The 14,886-nt window shown below is 43.0% G+C and overlaps 1 protein-coding gene across 1 annotated transcript; it reads right to left on the bottom strand.

Moving 5' to 3' along the window:
- Positions 1-942: 942 nt before the first annotated feature.
- On the bottom strand, positions 943-7,738 carry LOC120999699 (gastrula zinc finger protein XlCGF26.1-like). Its single transcript, XM_040430719.1, has 3 exons — positions 7,718-7,738; positions 7,511-7,634; positions 943-2,409 (listed from the first exon to the last, which is right to left on the bottom strand). Exons 2-3 carry the CDS (start codon positions 7,593-7,595, stop codon positions 1,061-1,063), a joined length of 1,434 nt encoding a protein of 477 aa, XP_040286653.1. The 5' UTR covers positions 7,596-7,634; positions 7,718-7,738; the 3' UTR covers positions 943-1,060.
- Between the last annotated feature and the right edge of the window lie 7,148 nt (positions 7,739-14,886).

The following is a 14,886-nucleotide window of genomic DNA, read 5'->3' as shown; positions in this document are numbered from 1 at the left end:
TCGATAGCGGTATCTCGGCCAAGAAAATTCCCAAACTGCATTATGTGAGCGCCATGACAGTTGGAAGAATACAAAATGAAGTCCGTCCATCCATTCCAAAGCCAAGAGGTGGACGCCCAGGCAATATATTGCAGTCAACAAGTCGGCTCATCACAAGGTCTATCAGTTCTTGAGTGACAAGCTTGGCAGTGGAGGTGTGAGATCACAGACATCCATGCAAACACTGTGCGATGTGCATTACAGAAGTCTGGGATGGTGGCCCGAAAAAAGGTGAAGAAGCCTCGACTTTCATAAGAAGCGTTTGCAAAAAAGTACAAACAGTGGACAGTAGAAGATCGGAAATGGGTGATTTGGAGCGATGAGATGAAAGTCCATAAACTTGGCTCTGATGGGTGCAAATGGGTCTGGAAGCAACAAGGGAAAAGGGGGCAAACGGATCGAGAAATTGAAGGAACTGTCAAGTTCGGTGGAGGAAGCCTGATGATATGGGGTTGTTTCACAGTCAAAGGCGTTGGATACTTCACCAGGATCGATGGTGGTCTCAATGCGGAACTATATGTGAGTATCCTACAAGACGAGTTACTTCGTACTTTGGATATGAAAAGAACGACATAGTGTTCCAGCAGGAGAACGACCCGATGCATATGTCGAGATTGGCGAAGAAATGGTTCAATGACAATGAAGTAGAGGTGCTGGATTGGTCCCCACAGTCCCCAGACCTCAACCCAATCAAACACTTGTTGGTAGCTTTGAAGGAATAATTGTATTCGTACCCAAGTGAGTGGACCAGTACGCACCAACATTGGGAATGTGTAGAAGAGACCTGGGAACAGATTTTAGTCGAGGCATGCTTGAATGTGATCGAGAGCATGCCCAGAAGGATTCAGGCAGTGATGAAAGCCAAAGGTGAAATTACAAAAAATTTAGAATTTTAGGAGCAAAATAGTAATGATGCAGTTACATGACAAAAATCTACATAAATAATAATATGCTAAATAGTTGCAAGTCCAATTTATGTATGAGATCTGATCATCATTACAATGGTTTCTCGCTCTGATCATTACAATGGCTTCTCCCCCATGTGAGTTCTCTGATGTCTAACAAGACTCGATTCCAGACTAAAGCATTTCCCACATTCTGAACATGAAAATGGTTTCTCTCCTGTATGAGTTCTCTGATGTCTAATAAGACCCACTTTCAGGCTAAAACATTTTCCACATTGAGAGCATGAAAACGGCTTCTCTCCTGTGTGAATTCTTAGATGTCCCACAAGAGACGATTTCTGATTAAAACATTTACCACATACAGGACATAAAAATGGTTTCTCCCCTGTGTGAATTCTCTGATGTCTATCAAGATCTGATTTTCGAATAAAACATTTCCCACATTCTGTGCATGAAAATGGCTTCTCTCTTTTGTGAGTTCTCTGATGATGACGCAAAGCTGATTTATGGGTAAAACAGGATCCACATTCTGAGCATGAAAACGGCTTCTCTCCTGTGTGAATTCTTAAATGTTCTACAAGAGATGATTTCTGACTAAAACACTTGCCGCATTCAGGACATAAAAAAGGTTTCTCTCCCGTGTGAGTTTTCCAATGTCTATCAAGATCCAATTTTTGACTGAAACATTTCCCACATTCTGAGCATGAATATGGCTTCTCTCTTGTGTGAGTTCTCTGATGACGAAGAAGATCTGTTTTATAGGTAAAACGAGCTCCACATTCTGGGCATGAAAATGGCTTCTCTCCTGTGTGAATTCTTAGATGTTCCACAAGAGATGATTTCTGACTAAAACATTTCCCACATTCCCGACATGAAAATGGCTTCTCCCCTGTGTGAGTTCTCTTATGTCTATCAAGATCCAATTTTTGACTAAAACATTTCCCACATTCTGAACATAAAAATGGCTTCACTCTTGTATGAGTTCTTTGATGATGAAGCAGAGCTGATTTATGGGTAAAATATATTCCACATTCTGAGCATGAAAACGGCTTCTCTCCTGTGTGAATTCTTAGATGTTCTACAAGAGATAATTTCCGACTAAAACATTTCCCACATTCAGAACATGAAAATGGTTTCTCTCCTGTGTGAATTCTCTGGTGTCTATCAAGATCCGATTTTTGGTTAAAATATTTCCCACATTCTGAACATAAAAATGCCCTTTTAGGTCTTTGATTTCTCTCATGCATAGCAAGATTAGACCAGTGATGTCCAGTTATTTGTTTGAAAATCAGTGACTGATTAGACAAAGGCATCTTGTGACCTGCAATGTCGGAGGATAGATCTCCGCTGTGAAGGACTGAGGGTACATTAGGAGTTGTTGAATTAGCTTGCATGGTGTTATTTTCTGCTTCATTATAGAAAGATAAATGGAAATGTCGATGGAAGTCTTTCATCCAATATTCACCTGGAAAATCAAACAAATGTTCTTATTTTCCCAAATAATGTAATTCATCTTTTTATTAAGCAATCAAGCTTTATTGAGACAATAGCAAGCCAGGAAATAAAGTACAGTATAAAGATGTAAGAAACAGTATAATGTACAATTTCAGTAAATAATTCACATACAGTCAGGTCCATAAATATTGGGACATGGAAACAATTCTAACCTTTTTGGTTCTATACACCACCACAATGGATTGTCAGCTTTAATTTGAGGGTATTTATTACAACAGTTTGCATATGTGCCTCCCACTTGTTCGAGGACCAAAAGTAATGGGACAATTGGCTTCTCAGCTGTTCCATGGCCGGGTGTGTGTTATTCCCTCATTATCCCAATTACAATGAGCAGATAAAAGGTCCAGAGTTCATTTCAAGTGTGCTATTTGCTTTTGGAATCTGTTGCTGTCAACTCTCAAGATGAGATCCAAAGAGCTGTCACTATCAGTGAAGCAAGCCATCATTAGGCTGAAAAAACAAAACAAACCCATCAGAGAGATAGCAAAAACATTAGGTGTGGCCAAAACAACTGTTTGGAACATTCTTAAAAAGAAGGAACGCACCGGTGAGCTTAGCAACACCAAAAGACCCGGAAGACCACATAAAACAACTCTGGTGGATGACCGAAGAATTCTTTCCCTGGTGAAGAAAACACCCTTCACAACAGTTGGCCAGATCAAGAACACTCTCCAGGAGGTAGGTGTATGTGTGTCAAAGTCAAAAACCAAGAGAGGACTTCACCAGAATGAATACAGAGGGTTCGCGACAAGATGTAAACTATTGGTGAGCCTCAAAAACAGGAAGACAGATTACAGTTTGCCACACGACATCTAAAAAAGCCTTCACAGTTCTGGAACAACATCCTATGGACAGATGAGACCAAGATCAACTTGTACCAGAGTGATGGGAAGAGAAGAGTATGGAGAAGGAAAGGAACTGCTCATGATCCTAAGCATACCACCTCATCAGTGATGCATGGTGGTGGTAGTGTCATGGCGTGGGCATGTATGGCTGCCAATGGAACTGGTTCTCTTGTATTTTATGATGATGTGACTGCTGTCAAAAGCAGCAGGATGAATTCTGAAGTGTTTTGGGCAATATAATTTGCTCATAATAAGACAAATGCTTCAGAACTCATTGGATGGCGCTTCACAGTGCAGATGGACAATGACCCAAAGCATACTGCAAAAGCAACCACAGAGTTTTTTAAGGGAAAGAAGTGGAATGTTATGCAATGGCCAAGTCAATCACCGGACCTGAATCCGATTGAGCATGCATTTCACTTGCTGAAGACAAAACTGAAGGGAAAATGCCCCAAGAACAAGCAGGAACTGAAGACAGTTGCAGTAGAGGCATGGCAGAGCATCACCAGGGATGAAACCCAGCGTCTGGTGATGTCTATGCGTTTCAGACTTCAGGCTGTAATTGACTGCAAAGGATTTGCAACCAAGTATTAAAAAGTGAAAGTTTGATTTATGATTATTATTCTGTCCCATTACTTTTGGTCCCTTAACAAGTGGGAGGCACATATGAAAACTGTTGTAATTCCTACACCGTTCACCTGATTTGGATGTAAATACCCTCAAATTAAAGCTGACAGTCTGCAGTTAAAGCACATCTTGTTCGTTTCATTTCAAATCCATTGTGGTGGTGTATAGAGCCAAAAATGCTAGAATTGTGTCCATGTCCCAATATTTATGGACCTGACTGTACATGGAAGAAAAACATAGAAAACACCATAGGGAGTGAAACATTTTACAAGCGCAAAACAAAATGTGAGAACTTTCCCCCATTTACAGAACACTTGCCACTTTTCTAAAAGTGGGCAGTGTCTACGCAGCCATCAGATTTAAAGGCTGTGTACACCTTTGGGGGCAATTCATTTTATTGTTGCATTGTACTCCTTTTGAGCTAAAAAACATTTTCAATTGGTCTTTATTAAAAAAATTTAGCCGCTTTCTCAGTACAGCCTTGAGGTTCTCTAGTAGCAGGCTCTGTATTTTTGCTGTTTCCTTTAGGCAGCTCAGCTAACGTCTCTTTATCGCTGATCTCAAAAACTCAATATGTGGTTTAAATAAGTGTTTATGACCTTTAATTAATTTAGAGAAAAGGTTTATTAGATGACTGGCACAAAGGTAAAGTGAAAATACGAGTCACACAGCTAGACAAACAGTTAACCCTTTGTGATAGAATGGCTGAATATTTTTTAATAGAGTTATTTAAAAAAAGATTTTTAGCCCAAAATGAGTAAAATGCAATCATAGAAAAATTGCCCTTGAAGGTTTAAATAGCCTTTAAATCTACATTTCAGTTTCTGGTGCACTTACTTCGCGAGGTATGCCAAAATTATAAAGAGACACGCATCTTTTAAAATTTTTGTGTGGATTTTATGCCAGTGAACTTTGTTCTAAGACCAGCATATGAAGCTGATTGGTCCTTTGCATCTTTTAAGTCACTGTTTTATCCATTATTTGTTAAGGCTGTATTACACTAGCCAATATTTTGGCCAATAATCGCTAACGAGCGTTCACATGAACACTCGTTAGAGATCATCTCGCAGTTTAATAATACCGCCAATTGCCCGATGAATGAGCAAACGCTCGTTCATCAGACAATTCTGATTTTTAAGTATGCTTAAAAATCAGCTCTTGCCGGCGGGAGATTGTGCTATCTAATAGCGATCTGCCACTAGACAGTATGGGAACGAGTGATGTATGGTGTCTGGAAACCTCTAGTCATCATTTCAGGTACACTAACAATTTGGTGTTACATTGATTTGGTTGTGGATCCAGAGGTACGGCCATTTCTCCGTGTTCCAGAAGCCGTTCTTGAACACCAGGCCGCACGTTGCTAGCGCTACTGTGAGCAGACTACTGTGGTCTAAAAATGCTACCATGGCCTGCAGCGGATCTTGATGATTTGTGTGCTCAAGTGCATTTAGCATGGCAGAGGACTCCTCAGACAACAATTAACAACCTGACTGATAGCATGCACTTTCATTCATATGCATTATCATTAATATGTCTATTTATCTTATGATTTCTATCAATGGAATAACTAGAAATGAGTGGGCCCCACAGAATTTTTTTTTAATGGGGCCACCCCCAGGAACTTCTTCACAACCTCTTCCTCCCGTGCACCCGCCACTCCTGTGGCTAGTCAAAATAGCTCTCTCAAACAAGGCCCAACAGCTGCTGTCTGTCAGTTTTCTACAGTGTCTCTGCATATAATGTCATTTTATAATACTGTTGAGTGGGCCCTGACAATAAAATATTTTAGTCCTCCTCCTGGGTGGGCCCTTTTTGAGTTCGGGCCCCAAAGCAGCCACTTCCCATGCTTCCCATATAGCTACGCCCCTGATATCCATAATTTCACAAATTTCCCTTTTTGGTATTGCAGTTTCAATGTTGAGAGTGTATCATAAAGCCTGAATCTTTATTGTGTCTGTCACTGAATACATCGTCTATACACTGCGTGCAGAATTATTAGGCAAATGAGTATTTTGACCACATCATCCTCTTTATGCATGTTGTCTTACTCCAAGCTGTATAGGCTCGAAAGCCTACTACCAATTAAGCATATTAGGTGATGTGCATCTCTGTAATGAGAAGGGGTGTGGTCTAATGACATCAACACCCTATATTAGGTGTGCATAATTATTAGGCAACTTCCTTTCCTTTGGCAAAATGGGTCAAAAGAAGGACTTGACAGGCTCAGAAAAGTCAAAAATAGTGAGATATCTTGCAGAGGGATGCAGCACTCTTAAAATTGCAAAGCTTCTGAAGCGTGATCATCGAACAATCAAGCGTTTCATTCAAAATAGTCAACAGGGTCGCAAGAAGCGTGTGGAAAAACCAAGGCGCAAAATAACTGCCCATGAACTGAGAAAAGTCAAGCGTGCAGCTGCCAAGATGCCACTTGCCACCAGTTTGGCCATATTTCAGAGCTGCAACATCACTGGAGTGCCCAAAAGCACAAGGTGTGCAATACTCAGAGACATGGCCAAGGTAAGAAAGGCTGAAAGACAACCACCACTGAACAAGACACACAAGCTGAAACGTCAAGACTGGGCCAAGAAATATCTCAAGACTGATTTTTCTAAGGTTTTATGGACTGATGAAATGAGAGTGAGTCTTGATGGGCCAGATGGATGGGCCCGTGGCTGGATTGGTAAAGGGCAGAGAGCTCCAGTCCGACTCAGACGCCAGCAAGGTGGAGGTGGAGTACTGGTTTGGGCTGGTATCATCAAAGATGAGCTTGTGGGGCCTTTTCGGGTTGAGGATGGAGTCAAGCTCAACTCCCAGTCCTACTGCCAGTTTCTGGAAGACACCTTCTTCAAGCAGTGGTACAGGAAGAAGTCTGCATCCTTCAAGAAAAACATGATTTTCATGCAGGACAATGCTCCATCACACGCGTCCAAGTACTCCACAGCGTGGCTGGCAAGAAAGGGTATAAAAGAAGAAAATCTAATGACATGGCCTCCTTGTTCACCTGATCTGAACCCCATTGAGAACCTGTGGTCCATCATCAAATGTGAGATTTACAAGGAGGGAAAACAGTACACCTCTCTGAACAGTGTCTGGGAGGCTGTGGTTGCTGCTGCACGCAATGTTGATGGTGAACAGATCAAAACACTGACAGAATCCATGGATGGCAGGCTTTTGAGTGTCCTTGCAAAGAAAGGTGGCTATATTGGTCACTGATTTGTTTTTGTTTTGTTTTTGAATGTCAGAAATGTATATTTGTGAATGTTGAGATGTTATATTGGTTTCACTGGTAAAAAAAATAATTGAAATGGGTATATATTTGTTTTTTGTTAAGTTGCCTAATAATTATGCACAGTAATAGTCACCTGCACACACAGATATCCCCCTAAAATAGCTAAAACTAAAAACAAACTAAAAACTACTTCCAAAAATATTCAGCTTTGATATTAATGAGTTTTTTGGGTTCATTGAGAACATGGTTGTTGTTCAATAATAAAATTAATCCTCAAAAATAAAACTTGCCTAATAATTCTGCACTCCCTGTATGTGACTCCTCTACAGTCATAGAAGGGCTCCTCTTACCCGGTGATGTGAGGGACTGGTGATTCTCCATCATGACGTCCTTGTACAGATCCTTGTGTTCTTCTAAATACTCCCACTCCTCCATGGAGAAATAGACAGCGACATCCTGACATCTTATATGAACCTGACAACACAAGGACACAGTCATTACCAGACCTCTCCCTTGGTGTTATTGTACAATGTCCCAGCATTCCCAGCAGCGCTCACCTCTCCGCTCAGCAGCTCAGTGATCCTGGTGGTAAGTTCTAGGATCTTCTGCTCATGTATCAGGGAATGAGGTGGAGGCTCGGTGATGGGGCTCTGGGTCCTGCTCCATCCTCCGGACACACGGGGTGTCACACACTCACCAGACGACTTCTTCACTACTGTGTAATCCTGTGTATGGGGAGACGCCGATCACTACAGAGATTCTAAGAATCCTTCACCTTTCCAGTCATTTCCCTGGTTTATTACTAGAGATAAGAGTGATGTCATGTGAGACTCTCACCTCTCCAGTTATCAAGGAGATGATCTCCAGTGTGAGGTCTAATATCTTTGCAGCCATGTGGTCTCTGTCCTTCTCCATTCTTGCTGGGTCATTGATGGAAAGGACAATTATCTTTCAAATGAAGAGAGTCTTGTACCTAAGCAACCTGAGGGAAACATGGAGAACTGAGAGAAAAATCACATCTGGAAGAAGATTTTATGTGAAGTAAAGTGTCTCAGAAATTGGAAATCATAAAGAAACAATGATAGGAGAGGATTGTGGAACATCTAAAATCACATGGATTGAAAGATGAAAAACAGCATGGGTTTACTTCAGGGAGATAATGTCAAACTAATCTTATTGATTTTGATATTTTTTGATTGGGTTACTAAAATAATAGATGGCGGAGGTGCAGTAGACATCGCTTATCTAGACTTTAGTAAGGCTTTTGATACTGTCCCACATAGAAGGCTTATCAATAAATTGCAGTCTTTGGGCTTGGACTCCCATATTGTTGAATGGATTAGGCAGTGGCTGAGGGACAGACAACAGAGGGTTGTAGTCAATGGAGTATATTCAGACCAGGGTATTGTTACCAGTGGGGCACCTCAGGGGTCTGTTCTGGGACCCATATTGTTTAATATCTTTATCAGCGAAATTGCAGAAGGCCTCGATGTTAAGGTGTGTCTTTTTGCTGATGACACAAAGATTTGTAACAGGGTTGATGTTCCTGGAGGAATACACCAAATGGAAAAGGATTTAGGAAAACTAGAGGAATGGTCAAAAATCTGGCAACTAAAATTTAAGATAATGCACCTGGGGCGTAAAAACCCAAGAGCAGAATATAAAATCAGTGATACAGTCCTAACCTCAATATCTGAGGAAAGGGATTTAGGGGTCATTATTTCAGAAGACTTAAAGGTAGGCAGCAGACAATGTCATAGAGCAGCAGGAGATGCTAGCAGAATGCTTGGGTGTATAGGGAGAGGCATTACCAGTAGACAGAGGGAGGTGCTCATGCCGCTCTACAGAGCACTAGTGAGACCTCATTTGGAGTATTGTGCTCAGTACTGGAGACCATATCTCCAGAAGGATATTGATACTTTGGAGAGAGTTCAGAGAAGAGCTACTAAACTAGTACATGGATTGCAGGATAAAACTTACCAGGAAAGATTAAAGGACCTTAACATGTATAGCTTGGAAGAAAGACGAGACAGAGGGGATATGAGAGAAACTGCTAAATACATAAAGGGAATCAACAAGGTAAAAGAGGAGAGAATATTTAAAAGAAGAAAAACTGTTACAAGAGGACATAGTTTTAAATTAGAGGGGCAAAGGTTTAAAAGTAATATCAGGAAGTATTACTTTACTGAGAGAGTAGTGGATGCATGGAATAGCCTTCCTGCAGAAGTGGTAGCTGCAAATACAGTGAAGGAGTTTAAGCATGCATGGGATAGGCATAAGGCCATCCTTCATATAAGATAGGGCCGGGGGCTATCCATAGTATTCAGTATATTGGGCAGACTAGATGGGCCAAATGGTTCTTATCGGCCGACACATTCTATGTTTCTCGAGTACAATGGAGATGACTTAGCTATTGAGGTGTCATATATATACCAAATTGATGATCTAATATATTAGTCAGCCGACCCCCCCTGCTATATAGTGTTACACAGGACACACACAGCAGTGTACCACATACAGCAGCCAGATCTCATCTTCCAGGTCACTATAACTCTCATAATCCTTTACCCTGAAGTATTGACATAATCCTCCAAAAACATGAGCAGAAATAACAATACTTTACAATACTGATCTGCCCTTCGGGAAGCTCCTTTCCACTCTCTACCACTTACCTCCACCTTGTACCATTCTAAATTAGAAGACTACACAATCTGTAATGGTCACTAACTTTTCACACAGCTATTCGTAGATTACCAGAAAATAAACATTTTTTTTGTTAAAAACTAAAAAAAAGTCTTCTAAACCTAAATATTCTTAAAGGGTTTCTATCACCAGATTGACAGGGCCAGGCAGCGTTCGTCTCTTCCTGCCGGCCGTGTGTGCTGGGACTGCGCAGGCACGAGATTTATCCAGCACACAGCGCCGCCAGAGAATACGAACGCTGGCCCTGTCAATCAAGGACGGCAGGGCGTGACTTGAAGTGGGAGAACGGAGCCTCCAGGATCAGGAGCAACGCCCCCCCCCCCCCCCCCCCCCCCCCCGCTCCTAGAGGCTAATTTGCATATCATCAAAGTTAAAATTGTGAAGTAACCGGGGCATCCATAAGCATAAAAATAGTACAGTTAGGGTACATCGCTAATGTCAGTCAGTTTAATAGGGTTAATTCTGGTGACAGAAACCCTTAAAAAAAATATATATATATATATATTTATAAAATGATAAAAAAGAAACCTGCATTGACAACTAAATAAAAGCTGCTGCAAAAACCACATTGTTGTGGACTAAAAGTGGCAAAACGGTATCTGGTCCTGAAAACCCAAAATACCCCGGACCTGACCCGGCTGATCCAGGAGAATAGACCATGGCTCCTTTACATGTAGACAGTCAGCACCGACACACAATATATACATAATACACACATATAACACACACAATACACACCGTAAACACGGAGGGAAGGGACGACTGCCTAGTATTAAATTTGGGAGCAGGAAAAGTCGGATCTTGTTACTGAGATGAATCTAATGATCCGACTCACTAACTACAGCTGGAAGTCCCATCACTGACTCTGCAGACTAGGAGATCTCAACACCTCCCCCCACCCCAACATACAGGCCCATGTAAAATCCCTGCAGCCCCTCTGACAAACAGTCCCATTTAAAATCCTTGCGGACCCCTCCAACATACAGTCCCATGTAAAATATCCCTGCAGACCCCTCTGACAAACAGCCCCATGTACAACATGCCTGCACCCTCCTCTGACAGTCCTATGTAAAACACTTTTTTCCATCCCTTCTCCCTCTTTACCGTACAGTCCTATGTGCAAATCCTGTTTTCTCTCTTTGTCTGAATACACATGTAAAACACAGTCCTGTAAGGGTCGTGTGGGATGTAACTGATCACATGACTGTGACATCATCAAAGGTCCTACAGCCACTAACATTTACATCCCTCCCATGTAACTGATCACATGACTGTGACATCATCAAAGGTCCTACAGCCACTAACATTTACATCCCTCCCATGTAACTGATCACATGACTGTGACATCATCAAATGTCCTACAGCCGCTATGAGTTATGGTAGGGGCATGTGGGTCTGACTTGTAGTGAAGAACATGACCTAATACTCCAGGGAGTCCATACACTTCAAGCTTTATTGTTACGTTTTCCCCTTAGTACCCCTACACAGTAGAATGCCCCCTTAATGCCCACCATACAATAGTGTAGCACCCATACTGGTATTGGGCAGACTAGATGGGCCAAATGGTTCTTATCTGCCGACACATTCTATGTTTCTATGTTAAGGGGTATTCCGGTTTTGCAATTTTCAGCATCAATTGACAAAAAATGACTTATTACCACTTACTAATAGTGATGGTTTATCTGTAATTCCTCGTTTTCCTGCACTCCTTCAGGTGACATTTTCCACTGTGTTGGTTCACTATGTCGATAACATCAAATCTACATCTGAGGCCTGGCTTGTAAGGCTCTGCCCTGTCAACACAATATTACCAGTGACCATGCCTCTGAGGGCAGGATTCTTCTCATTTTCCTGGACCCTTCCTGGAAGAAGTTTGGAACAACCAGGACTCTTCCTAGAGCTCTTCCCCACCAAACTAAGTATTGGGGAAGAAGTACCTTAATAACAGAGGTGATTGAGAACCCAGTGGTCACTCTGGCTGAGCTCCATAGATTATGTTCGCACATGGGAGAAATATTCGGTCAGCCATCACTGCAGCACTCCATGAATCTGGGATTTATGACCAGAAAGAAGCCTCTCTTCAGTAAAAGACACATAAAAGCCCACCTGGATTTAAAAAACAAAACAAAACAAAAAAATAAAGGACTCTCAGACTGTGAGAAACAAGATTCTCTGGTCTGATGAGACCAAGATTGAACTTTTTGGTCTGAATTCTATGTGGAGGAAACCAAGCCCTGCTCAACTGACTAATACCACCCTACGGTGAAGCATGATGATAACAGCATCATGCTGGAGGGTCAGGGTGGAGGGAAAGCTGGATGGAGAAAAGTACAAAGATATTCTTAATGAAAACCTGATCCAGAGCTCTGGGCCTCAGACTGGGCTGAAGGTTCACTTTCCAACAAGACAACGACCCTAAGCACAGGCAAAACAACACAGGCGTGGCTTAGGAACAACTCTGTGAATATCACTGAATAGCCCAGCCAGAGCCCTGAACCCAATGGAACATCTATGAAGAGACCTGAAAATGGCTGTATACCGATGGCCCCCAACCAACCTGACAGAGCTTGAGACAGTGGCGGATCCAGAGCCTGGTCTCGGGAGGGGCACTTCCAGATTGTTTTGTGGCGGCGGACAGAAAAATAATGTGGTGCTTATAGAACAGACTATTTTATTTAACCTATTGTACAGCTCTAACCTTATTTAAAATGAGAGGTGGACAGTATACACTGTATGAGGCAGTGGAGAGGTGAGATGGACAGTATACACTGTACGATGCAGTGGAGAGGTGAGGTGGACAGTATATACTGTATGAGGCAGTGGAGAGGTGAGATGGACAGTATACACTGTATGAGGCAGTGGAGAGGTGAGATGGACAGTATACACTGTATGAGGCAGTGGAGAGGTGAGGTGGACAGTATACACTGTATGAGGCAGTGGAGAGGTGAGGTGGACAGTATACACTGTATGAGGCAGTGGAGAGGTGAGGTGGACAGTATATACTGTATGAGGCAGTGGAGAGGTGAGGTGGACAGTATACACTGTATGAGGCAGTGGAGAGGAGAGGTGGACAGTATATACTGTACGAGGCAGTGGAGAGGTGAGGTGGACAGTATACAATGTACGAGGCAGTGGAGAGGTGAGGTGGACAGTATACACTGTATGAGGCAGTGGAGAGGTGAGATGGACAGTATACACTGTATGAGGCAGTGGAGAGGTGAGGTGGACAGTATATACTGTATGAGGCAGTGGAGAGGTGAGGTGGACAGTATACACTGTATGAGGCAGTGGAGAGGTGAGATGGACAGTATATACTGTATAAGGCAGTGGAGAGGAGAGGTGGACAGTATACACTGTATGAGGCAGTGGAGAGGTGAGGTGGACAGTATATACTGTATGAGGCAGTGGAGAGGTGAGATGGACAGTATACACTGTATGAGGCAGTGGAGAGGTGAGATGGACAGAATATACTGTATGAGGCAGTGGAGAGGTGAGATGGACAGTATACACTGTATGAGGCAGTGGAGAGGTGAGATGGACAGTATACACTGTATGATGCAGTGGAGAGGTGAGGTGGACAGTATACACTGTATGAGGCAGTGGAGAGGTGAGGTGGACAGTATACACTGTATGAGGCAGTGGAGAGGTGAGGTGGACAGTATACACTGTATGAGGCAGTGGAGAGGTGAGGTGGACAGTATATACTGTATGAGGCAGTGGAGAGGTGAGGTGGACAGTATATACTGTATGAGGCAGTGGAGAGGTGAGGTGGACAGTATACACTGTATGAGGCAGTGGTGAGGTGGACAGTATATACTGTATGAGGCAGTGGAGAGGTGAGATGGACAGTATACACTGTATGAGGCAGTGGAGAGGTGAGGTGGACAGTATACACTGTATGAGGCAGTGGTGAGGTGGACAGTATATACTGTATGAGGCAGTGGAGAGGTGAGGTGGACAGTATACACTGTATGAGGCAGTGGAGAGGAGAGGTGGACAGTATATACTGTATGAGGCAGTGGAGAGGTGGACAGTATATACTGTATGAGGCAGTGGAGAGGTGAGGTGGACATTATACACTGTATGAGGCAGTGGAGAGGTGAGATGGACAGTATATACTGTATGAGGCAGTGGAGAGGAGAGGTGGACAGTATATACTGTATGAGGCAGTGGAGAGGTGAGGTGGACAGTATATACTGTATGAGGCAGTGGAGAGGTGAGATGGACAGTATACACTGTATGAGGCAGTGGAGAGGAGAGGTGGACAGTATATACTGTATGAGGCAGTGGAGAGGTGAGGTGGACAGTATATACTGTATGAGGCAGTGGAGAGGTGAGGTGGACAGTATACACTGTATGAGGCAGTGGAGAGGTGAGATGGACAGTATATACTGTATGAAGCAGTGGAGAGGTGAGGTGGACAGTATACACTGTATGAGGCAGTGGAGAGGAGAGGTGGACAGTATATACTGTATGAGGCAGTGGAGAGGTGAGGTGGACAGTATATACTGTATGAGGCAGTGGAGAGGTGAGGTGGACAGTATATACTGTATGAGGCAGTGGAGAGGTGAGATGGACAGTATACACTGTATGAGGCAGTGGAGAGGTGAGGTGGACAGTATACACTGTATGAGGCACTGGAGAGGTGAGGTGGACAGTATATACTGTATGAGGCAGTGGAGAGGTGAGGTGGACAGTACATACTGTATGAGGCAGTGGTGAGGTGGACAGTATATACTGTATGAGGCACTGGAGAGGTGAGGTGGACAGTATATACTGTATGAGGCAGTGGAGAGGTGAGGTGGACAGTATATACTGTATGAGGCAGTGGAGAGGTGAGGTGGACAGTATACACTGTATGAGGCAGTGGAGAGGTGAGGTGGACAGTATACACTGTATGAGGCAGTGGAGAGGAGAGGTGGACAGTATATACTGTATGAGGCAGTGGAGAGGTGAGGTGGACAGTATATACTGTATGAGGCAGTGGAGAGGTGAGGTGGACAGTATATACTGTATGAGGCAG

Source organism: Bufo bufo, chromosome 4, assembly GCF_905171765.1.
Source record: "Bufo bufo chromosome 4, aBufBuf1.1, whole genome shotgun sequence".
Taxonomy (NCBI): Eukaryota; Metazoa; Chordata; class Amphibia; order Anura; family Bufonidae; genus Bufo; species Bufo bufo.
The sequence above is the reverse complement of the archived record's forward strand: the minus strand, read 5'-3'. Positions and strand labels throughout refer to the sequence as shown.